This window comes from Wasmannia auropunctata, unplaced genomic scaffold (genome assembly GCF_000956235.1).
Source record: "Wasmannia auropunctata unplaced genomic scaffold, wasmannia.A_1.0 LD336046.1, whole genome shotgun sequence".
NCBI classification, from domain to species: Eukaryota; Metazoa; Arthropoda; class Insecta; order Hymenoptera; family Formicidae; genus Wasmannia; species Wasmannia auropunctata.
Genome location: NW_012026844.1, coordinates 615,811 through 627,484, shown reverse-complemented (window position 1 = coordinate 627,484; position 11,674 = coordinate 615,811). Strand labels below are relative to the sequence as shown.

General features: G+C 43.3%; 1 protein-coding gene across 1 annotated transcript in view; it reads right to left on the bottom strand.

Moving 5' to 3' along the window:
* The window catches only part of LOC105451755, a 161,633-nt gene that overhangs the window by 147,539 nt on the left and 2,420 nt on the right, over positions 1-11,674 (bottom strand). The window contains exon 2 of the mRNA XM_011692411.1: positions 6,114-6,142. Within this exon, the coding sequence (XP_011690713.1) occupies positions 6,114-6,142 (29 nt within the window). The remainder of the gene's footprint in view (positions 1-6,113; positions 6,143-11,674) is intronic.

The window sequence follows — 11,674 nt, the reverse complement described above, 5'->3', positions numbered from 1 at the left end:
TGACCATTGTTTATAAATACATGATAAACAATATTTTATATACTGAATGTTGCGTCATTAATTATACTTTTACATCATAAATAAAAGAATATTATAAAACATACGCGAGGAATATGGAAATAACTCAGGTATATATGTAGCCTGCCCTCTCTGTTACATCTTATACATTCAGCTTCTGTAAAAAGAGAGGGAAACAACTCTATAGCCCAAAGTTAAGAATTTCGCACGACAATATCGGTGTTGTGCAACATCATTGAACCTCCTAAGAAACGATACTTGATTCTTGAGCCAGAGCGAAGATGAACACTCGGCTCGAATTAGCACGTAAATTCGCGCGAAAGGCATTATAGTGCCGTTTCATGAGCCGCACAAGGGGGTTGATCGCTCGGACCCTCGTGCTTCTGCATTGTTTCAGCTCGAGCGTAACACCCGGCGTGGCGCTGTGTGGCCAGTTCGATCCACAATCCCGCCCGAAACACTCACACCCCTATAACGAGAGGAGACCACACTCGCGAGACTCGCGGTCGCACAACACGCGTCCATTTCTCCGATCCTCACCGACGCGATGCATACGCGTATACACGGATCCAAAAAAATGGACAAATTACTAAAAAGAAAGAGAGATATTTTACCGAAGAAGAAAATTATATAAAAATAACAATCTCTCACATTTAACAGTATTTCTTCCCCAATCTTTCTGCGATCCACGAGATTATTTTAGACATGGGCCCATTTATGTGTCCATTATTTATTATAATATAATTACAAATTAAATGCTAATACCATATTAAATCGCTTCTCATTTAATGATTAAAAGAATAATGTTTCTTGTCCGCCGATTTTTCACCTTTGGGCCTCGATATTTGCTAAATCCACCACTGGTATGTGCATTTATATCGCTTGCATGTATTCCGCGGGGTGTGCGGGAACCTTTCAGGCTGCACGCGTGCGTGTACATCGGTGTACGCGCGCGCGTGAAAGCGCCCCGTCCGTGCGTGCACGCGCGGATGCGTGGGTGCGTGCAACGCGCGAGAGATGCGCAGGACGACTATTCAGATATTGTTGTTATTGTTGAGGGAACAATCGCCCGTCAATAGGCCGCCTCGGCACAATGTATCTATTCAGGTGCGGTCAGCGGTGCTCAATCGATCAGGATCCACCCTTTGCGAGTGTCGAAAAAGCACCGCGGGGACCGGCGAAAGATCGTCGTCGCTTTCGCGATACGCTTCGCGATATACTTCACACGGAATCCCACTCTTATTAACTTGAGTCTATCTACGCATGAAAAAAAGTAGGTGCGCTTATTTTCTTCATGCTTCAGGAAAGCAAATATTCTAAGTGGCTCGAGCGTTTCTGTTTACAAAATATTTCTTGTAATATAAAATATGTTTAATATCTTGACACATTTATAAGGAGCAAAATAAATTTGTCAAATTAATTTAAATTTTATTGAGAGATGGTTAGTGATTAGTTCATTGACTCTCAGCGAGAATTGTATAAGTCGACACATATTCTTCTGTGTGTAGACTGTATTCATATTTTTGTAATAATTTTTTTTATTATTGTAAAAATCAATGTTTTATCTTTGAATGATTTAATAGTTACTGCTATCTCAGAATATGTGAGCTCAATAATTGAGTTGAGAGAGTATGTATGTAACGTGCGATTAGCCTGGCGTGAGATCACTAAAAACACTCGGAATACTCCCGATCACGATGAATTGGTATCGAAGCGTGAAATGAATTCCAGCCTATGATGAATAATGTCGGCATTTGAGATCATATCGTGGACGTCTAAATGTTATTGAACAATATCTACTAACATTGATCCTGCTCAACTGAATTTCTTACACATATTACATTTTCTTTCATATAGACAGACATTTTTCATCGTAATATAGATAATTTTAATTTTCATATATTAAAAGTCACGCACAATACACACGTTCCTTAAAGATCAAGTACTCTAAAAGTAGATCTTAAGCTATAATTATCGATTGTACCCTCACTTGCGCCGATCATTTATCGCGATGATCGTCGCTTAAATTTATCACATGAATGGAAAACGAATTAGACGAACGAAGGTGAATCACCTATGGCTCTCAACTATTATTCAATAAGCTAGAGTTTGAGCCGACAAACGGACCGTCTTGTCATGGTAATATTTTATCGGCTGGAGGGCATCGAAGACCCCCTTAAAAGGAGTCCAGCCGGAGAAAAAGAGAGGCTGCGGGTGAGAGCCACTGCCGCGAGCGAGGGTACCAGAGTTCCGCGGCTATAGCGATGATTACGTATGCGGGAATCATTGTCGAGTAACGCGCGATGCACATGCAAAGGCCAAAAATCGTCGAAATCAGTCGAGTTCAACATCAGCATTGTACCTGGGCTTTGTCTCTGCCTCATTGTTGTTGGTCGGTACTCTCTTCCCCCTCCCCCCCTCTCTCTCTCTTTCTCTCTCTCGCGATGTACAACCTATGCGTACGACTGCTATCCCAGGATAGCTTCCATAGCAGCCACGCGACCAGGATCATTCGCTAGTAATGTCTATTCCGCGGACAGGGTCGGTTTAACCTTTTCGCCGCTAAAGACACATATACGCATGCCATTGAAAAGAGCAACGATATAAAAATTCGATATTCTTCAACAAGCTCTAAATTGATATTTCGAACTTATAAGAGGTAATATCAAAATAGTTAAATAAATTAATTAGAACTAATATTAAATTTAATTATCTTCTTAAAAGTTTTTCTTTTGTGTCTCCTAAAATGAGGAAAATGATTTACAGCATTCTGCATTTTGCCGAACGCTAAATAATTCTGCTATACTGAGAATATGTATCTCCTTTGAAATACAATATCAAGTAAAGCTGAAGTTGTATCATAAGTTATTCATCGGTCCTGAGCGATTTTCGCACGGTGTTTCGCGTTTCTAATTCACTCGCATCGCGATCCGATCCTACGCAACCGGCGCGTGATCGAAATAAAGGAGAAAGGATCCACACGGCGAATCCGTGTCTGTCTTTTTCCTCTGTGCATAATACAGGTGCAGGACAGATAGGACAAGATCTCCGCGATGATATTGGAACGAGAACGAGCGAGCGAGAGGGGTAACACCACCAGCAGAGCAAGGCGAATCCGGCAGAGGAGGGGAGGGGGAGTTGAGAGCAGAAAGAGAGAGAGAGAGAGAGAGAGAGGAGGGACGGTAAAGAGGGGATAGGAGGAGAAGAGGGCATAGAGCAGCTGAATAGGAAGCGACACAATGGACCTGGGTGGCTGTGGAGGCGTGTTATCAAATGGGTTCCTCATTCACATACTGCGGCCTGAGCTACCTGTGTCTGTCTGTACCGGTGTCTGTCTGTTATACTTATTCATACCGCCCATTGTGTCCTCCACTGTTGAGTCGAGTTCAGTTCAGTTGAGAACGCGATGGAACGTGCCACAATGCACGAATATGGGCTGCGCCGCACCTCCCCCCCCTCCCTCCCCCACCTCTTTCTATAACACCCTTCCGCGCACCCCCTTGTCACCGTATCTCTTTCTCTCTCTTTGCCATTTGCCACCCACGGTCCAACCCGCGCGCGCGTTGGATTCGCCGGGGCCGACTGAAAAGAAAATTGCGTCGGGAAATTGTATCCGTGAGAAAACCCGACCGATAATGCCGAGTTCTTGAAGCGTACACGTCGCGAGATTTCTTCGCCCTGGCGGTGGCGGCGGCGGCAGTGGCGGCGGTGGCGACGGCGACGGCGACGGTGGTCGTCGAATCCTGCCGCCGAATGTCTCGTTAGACGAGCGCGCGAGTTTCCGCGGGGGAAATCGCACGATCGATGGCCCAATGTGAATCCCGTCCGGAATTCCGGGATGCACATGATATTTGCCGGCAATTTCAACGGGAAATTATCGTGATGCGATGGTTGTTAGAGGCGATAAAGCGAAGCTTATAAGATTGTGCGAACAAGGTCAACGTAAACCTTTCCATTAATTCAAGAATAATCTGATTTACCTCGATGCAACTTATCGCCCGAAGCGGGTTCCAATTTAAGAAAAAACAGTTATTGTTGTTTCGTACTTTACTCCCAATAAAGTATGAGATAACAGTAAAACTTATTTACAAAATTAAAAAGTTTCGCAAAGAAACATCTCTAAACTGATTTTATTTCTTCTGATAATGGAACGCTTAAAGGAGCAAAATCGCTAATTTCATTTTTAGAGAAAGCTTTTGAGAGGCAGCCGGTATAACGTGGGACGCTATCAAAGGACCTATGAAAGGGAAACCTGAATTACGGAACGAACAGCATTCTCTGCCGCGAGGGTATATACGTTGCCGAAAAACGACAAACGGGAAAGGGAATCTTGAGAAAGAGAAAAGGACGTGCACAGACTCGTGCGTTTCTTGTCGCGCGGCCGCGCGCGATGTGGAAAGAGAAAAGAGAGAACGTAATACGTATAACGCGTATAAGCGGCCATAGGGCTCTGGATGAGCCGCCCGCGGACGCAACGGCATACAAAACTCGCTCAATACGTCATTCAGCCGAAGAATACGCCTCGTTCTCGCCATTTTGCTCCCAGAATGAGAGTTTCAAAGGGAATTAAGGATTCAAAGGCATCTTTTGCGCGGCGCGCATAAAACGTCCAGCCGCCGCCGCGGCTCCGCGCGTCGCTCTGTCTCTCTCTCTCTCTCTCTCTTTCTCTCTCTCTCTCTCGCTGTCTCCCTCTCCCTCTTTCCCTGTCTCTTTCTTTCTTCTTATCTAACTTCCGTCTTTCCCTTTTCTCCTTCTATAACTCCTCGTAAGCGTCGCCTTCGTTTCTACAACGTTCTCAAGAGGAGCCGTGAATCGGTGAAGTGCTGAATCGCACGACGAGTCGCACCAGCAAGATACCCACAGAAGGATGCTAAATCGTCAAAGTACCTGATTCGTATTTCCCATGAGTATTTGCGACAAATGTGTCTAACAGATTTCCACGTCATATTGAATGCATACCTCACACGAAGCAAACAAAGCTCGAAATTAGACAAGGCCATATCTACTAGAGCGAAAGTTTTCGAACATATGCACGGGTTTTTCGATTAAAAAGAAAAAAAAAGATGTAGAAAACATCTAACAATGTGTACCTACGTGTTTTCATCTATCTCGATAATTTTTATAATTTAATATTCTAACAATTTCTCTCATAAATATTATAATTATAGATTATTTGGTGGCGAATAAATAAAATGACGTACCCCAATAGAATCCCCTAAGCGTTTACGTCATCGTTCAAATAGCCGGTCAATTCTCAGGCAGCCCCAAATCTGTCCACATTCTGACGAAAAGGAAAAAAAAAGGAATGGCCGGATCGCCCTTCATTTATTTGACGTAGAATACGGTCAAAAAATATGCTCCCCAGTCCCCCGCGCACATGCACTCTCGCAATCCCCTCCCTCCGCGAAGATGACCTTTTCCATTTACGGCGTTCGCGCGGAACAAATTCGGACGGTGATCACTGTTTGCGCTATAAGATAACAAAAGGAGGGGTGGCAGTCGTCCCGCCTGTCTAGGATTGCGCGATTAACATAAAAATGCGACGGCTCGTAAAAGGCCACCGTATACATACATATATTATGTGTATTATGTATCGCGGGAGGGTTATAGCTTCTGATTGTTATTCATATATGGTTGGTAGCCACGTCCGGCATTCGTGCCAAGTCCCCGAGTCAATATAATGTCAACACAGTGCAAATATAGGGATGAAAGGTATAGGCACATCGCTCGGCGTTATTTTTAACTTTCTTTTGCTCACTGACAATATGATGCAATGTCAAATTATTTAACAATATTGTTATATTATATTTTTTTTCTTAACATGTTTCTCGATAGATGCAGCTTTGTATTAATTTTAACATAATATACTATTAAACTTTTTAATTATCTTTATTTTGTTATTTTATTTATAATATAATTCTATTCAGTAAATTTCTTTTTACTAGAGTCCGCGTCATGTAAAGATAATTTATTCTTCTTTAAAAGAAAATTAATAATTATTCTTTCCGTAACCGTATATTAGATGTAACATGTGCAGAACACGTGCAAATAAATATGTTTACTCGAAGGATTGAAAGAATGGAAATGTCACTTACTTGGTTGCATCGCTGCAAAAGCCAAGAACCTGAAACAGAAATCAATTTTAATAAGAGCGAGAATTAAACGTAAAAATCAGTAAATATAATAAATGTCCTATATACATATATAATAAATGTTTCACCCGCATCAAAAATACAAATGAAGTGTTATCGGTCAATTCAGATTGCGACTTATTTCGATTCTCAATTTTCGCGCGATGTTTGATACAGCCTACACATTAGTTCGTAAAGAAACGGCTCCAGAAAAGCGGAGGAAATCGAGTCTCGTTCTCCATTCACCCTTCCCCCATCGCGACATCGGTATTCTTTTCGTCGGCTACACATCTGCGTTATATTCTTCTTTTTATATCCTCTCCTCTCTCGTGCGCGCGCGAAAACGCGCGACGCGATCGCGCATACACCCCCACAGTTTGAGCATTGCTGAGGCCTTATCGGCAGTTATCGGGCCGTGATGTCACACAATGGGGCAGACAATGCGCGGGACAATACACCCCCTGCTTCTAGAGACTATCCTCACCCGGGGCACCCACCCACCTATCCACCGTCGACTTCTCTCCTCTCTTGGAATCAGCACATCCCGCCAACTTAATAAACATAATAGCTGACTATGCCGCCCCGCGGTCACAATGAGAGCTCCGCGCAAAGAGATACCGAAGATACGAGGAACTGGCATTGTATGCCCCGCTCTCTCTGTCTCTTCTCACTCTCTCTCCTGTCCCGGCTGCCCCGTACGGATTATACGTTCGACGTGCCATCATGGATTTACCATTCACTAAAAAGCTCTACAAGAGAGAGAAAGAGAGAAAACGGGCGATAAAAGATGATGAGATTTACTTTTAGTCATTATTAGATCTAAGGTCCACTGAAGCAATGAGCTGATGCGAAATTTGCCAATAATACATTTTAATAATTTTCGTATTATCGTATTCGAGATATATTTATTTCACAAGCACTGTGATATTGATCACAAGATGATTTGTCTTAATTTTAAAATGCTCATTTTAATATGAATTAATTATTAAATTGAATTAATTAATAAACGATTAATTCATAAACAGGCTGTCAAGGTAAAACTCACCGAATGAGAACAAGAAGTAAAAGTTTTGAATTGCACGATGAATTTTCTTCCGATACGATTATTTCAGAGGGTGGATTGCCGCACGCATCATCGGATCGACTCCACGCCCTCGTGTATATACTCCCACTCTACTCGACCTACCGCGGGTTGCTCGAACCACCCTTTGCGGCTGAACAATATGTTTGCCCTCCCTACCGCCGTGTAATTACTCTAAACCACGTGCCGCCACGGAGCGGAGAGGGAGAGACGGAAAGAGACAGAGAACGCGTGAGAGCTGATGCACGAGCCATTGAAAAACGCAGTCGAGCGCCCATTATTCCGAGAACTTTTCACTTTAAGCGCATCCGATGCCACGCACGACGACGCGTGTGATCGTGCCCGAAATAATTCGCGATCGCCACAATCTTTCCCATCTAAAATCCGAAATATATCAAACTTAAAATGAAATAAAATGAAAATTCAAGTATATTAAGAAATTAAATTACTGCTAACTTCTCTAACTTTTTGAACGTGTACAGCTAAATATTCTCGAGCTAAAATGCCACTAATATAATAATATAGATTATTTAATATTATTTTTATAAAATATTTTCTGTTATTAATAAAAAATATATTTTTATATCATAATTATTTTTTCGTAATATGTTTAGTTAAACAAACATAAGAGCGCAGAATTCAGAATATACTTTATAATTACGCTGGTTGATATCGACAGGCAGATTTTCAACATCTTGCATCCCCGGTACCCAGCGCCGCGACACCGATCGTATCTTCGAAACAGTATCGGAGAAACGTTAATTAAGCGAGCAGATGCGCCGAGGAAATAGTAAATCATACAACCCCGTGCAAATAGAGACCGTTCGGCGCATTGAGCGTCGTATCGTCGCCGGGTTATCGGGATAATGATAAATCGTTCGTTCGAACGGACCCTTTCCAAGTCGCATTATAACTCGCTGAAGGGGTCGTGGAATATACCCTTGCTGGCACAAAGTGAACTCAAACAACGTGCTGTTTAAAGGGCTAAAAATTCTTATCAACTTAGATGCGGGCGGAGAGATTGCGACCGACTGTTACAAAGTCAAACGGATTTTTTTTCAGTACGGATTTTTTTTCAGAATACACACACCATCGAGGGCAATGCTACCTTCATATAAACAAAATGATCGATATTATAGAGTTGTTAAAAAAAAATTATTACGTCTTCACAAAAATTGTAACTCCTCTGCATTTTTTTTTAAATTTTATTTTCAATATTTTTTCGTAATATATGTATATGTATATTTTTAATGCAAGAGCTTGCAAAGTCCTTTCGTTTACTAATGCTGTAACAGCGCGATTTATGTCGCCAGCTTAAAGCCAAAATCGCGAAATTAATGCCAGCGGCGTATTAACGAGTAATTAACCACATCGGTCGATTCGATAGATAATCCGGAAGACGGCAGTAAAACAAGGTAACCTCGTGGGATTGGCGCCAGCGACGGTGGCGGCGGCGGATGACGGTGGTAGCGCGGTTGTGTAGCAGCGGTGGCGGTGCGGTAGTCGTTGGCGGAGGTGGTGGTTATAGTGACAGTGGTGGTGGCGTCGGAACCGCCCCAGCTTTGCAAGCCCGGCGAATGGAGTGACAATGCTGCCACGAGATTCACAGTTCTCTACCACCCCTTTTGTCTTTCCCCTCTTTACCCTCGGTCTCTCGCACGCGCTCTCGCCCCCTTTCATACCATTTGCAACTTTCCGGCCACCCTTCGTCTTTCCCCTGCCTTCCCCTCTCGCTCACCCTAACCGTATAGCGACAGCTCTCTTTCTACCTTCCTTTCCACGCCGCGGGTCTCTTTATCTCGTCTATGCGCCCGCCGTTGCATTCCCGTCGGGTGCATACTTCGAGGATTTGCCTCGCGAAGCGATTATCATCGTCAAACGCGCGGATCGAAACATTGTAGGCAAAACTCGTACAACGACATCGACTTCATTATGAAGATCGAGAGAGCTAAAGTATATATATATATTTTTACTCAATTAGCTTTTGAAAAATGCAGTTGCCGAATTTCAATTGAGTCTTTGTATCTTATCAAAAATTTAAAATAGAATCCCAGAAAAAATATATTTATTAAATAGTATACGATAATCTTACGAAATCTTTTCTTCTAATAATTAAAATTTTTCAGATGTCTCTCAAAACGTTTAAACGCGTTATTTTTTTTTCTTTAATTAGAAATAAGCAATTTGCTATAAAAAATCATGCAAGATGAAAAATTTATTATTCGCATTTGTACAGCAAGAAATAATCGCAAATAAATCTTACAATTAATTTGCGTAAATTCAAGCGACACTCACTTTAACGGAATTTCGATTTAAGGCTTAGTTACGCCCGGAGATATTCAATGCCGTAACGAGTCCCCGTGAGACGGTAGGAAATACGTACACGTGCTGCAAAGCGAGAGGAGGGGGTGGTGGGACGGGAAGCTCGCGTGCCGGTCGAGTGCGGAGACACGCGATCGAGTGAGACGCCGGACTGGAGGAGAGAGGGTGGCACACGCGCGTGAACCAAAGCATATCGAAAGAATTCACCGCTCTCCTATTTCACAAGAACGACGTCCGATGCGCGTCCGCCGTCGTACCCCCGCCGCCCACATCACCCACCCCCTTCCATCTTTCCGCTCTCATCGGCGACGTTTCCCGCCGCGCGGCATCCTCACCCTTCGCACCCCCGTCCCTTCCTCCCCCCCCCCTATCTCGCGCTCTCTCCCCGTATCAGATCGAGTCCCTCTATTTCGCGTCCTCTATTATTTCTTTTATCAATCTGCGCGCTTTCAGGACGCTTTGAGGCCCGCTGAAAGCTGCGCGATAAATCATGAAATGTAAGAACCCACACGTACGTGCTGGGGCGCACACATAGACGCAAAAACGTACATACGTACGCGTGTTAGCGGGTGCATCTACGTGGGCGTGCATCTGTGTGTATATGTGTGTGTGCGCGCGCGCGCGTACATACGCGCGGGCGAACGAACGAATGAACTGCGTTTTCGTGTAAACTGCTCCTTCGTATACACCGCGTACACGTATGTACGTGTGCACGCATACGAGTGCGCTCGCGCGCTCATATTCGCGTCTGCCTGTACAGAGATGCGCGTAATACATGTGTATGTGTACGTATATAACCGACGGTTCAATAGGCGGCATTGCCAGGGCGAACGCTATCCATACAGCCCGCCAGATGAGGTCTTCTAGCTTCCGTCGAGTCCGCGTGAAAGGATGCCCCAATAATATTCCATTCACCGAATCACCCACTCCCGCCCCCCTCCAACCCCGTTCAGTCCGCGCACACCCCCGCGCCGCCGATATATATACTCGTCATCCGTAGTCCGGCCCGACTCGTGCCCAACGTCACCCGCCATTGATTTTTCATTCCTGGGCTTTTCAATAGTTTGTTACGAGCTTTCCTACGATGACGCGCCCCATCCCCGTAATAACCTCCCTCGTTTTCTCCTTCGGCTTTCCTTCGACGCAAGGAAACCTTAGCTGGCGCTGGGACATGTCGCTTTATTAAAGGATGCGTCCATAGATCGTAGGACCATTCGCGCGGTGCACGTTCCCGAAATATTTTCTTTTCATAAAAACTAAACTATTTTTAAGATCATTATTGAGAATTGTAAATTGTAATATTAATAAACCATAAAAATAAAATATATCAATATTCGTGATGATCTTGGATATTGATCTGTTTACTTAAAATCATAAATTTGTAATTTCTAATTTGTTATCGATGTCTGTAACCATATAACTCTCTAATTAATTGATAACGATATATGTGTTTCTCTAAGATCAAGATAACAATATGTATGCTTTTCTAAGATTAAGACGAGAAAGCCATTAAGCATTTTCTAAATAAGCCTTAAAAGTGTTTTTCTCAATGGCAAAGTATTTCTCCATGACTCAATAGCCCTAAGAATTTTTCGACATTTCTCTATTTTTTATAAATAGAGGATCTTTGAATTACGACGGTAATTTGTCGAGTCCCTTACAAGTAAACACATCATGTAACAATAAGCGAGTAGTTGTATGAGAAATTATCGTGTAAAATTTGTCTAATAGAATTATTTTTATACAATAAAATAATTCTCGCGAGTCTTACATGTCGAGAGCATTTTCGCATGTTTATAATAATATCGAAAATTCAACTGACTGCTGCCGACTCTTCCTACCAACGAATTAACAATTGCCAAACATGACGTGGACTGGCGCCGGTTAGAAAAGTCCATCGGCACGAATTTCGCCGCCGCGAAACGGAGCGAAAATAACCTATAACTTTAATCAGGGATGAATAAAGGCAACCCTTTTCGGTACGGCGCTGCGTCAAGGCGAAGAATGGAGATGAGGATGTAGCCGAGTATCGGCATTGTTTCCAAACAAAGCACGCTTTTCATACCACCCCCTTCTCTCTCTCTCTCTCTCTCTCTCTCTCTCTCTCTCTCTCTCGCAACCC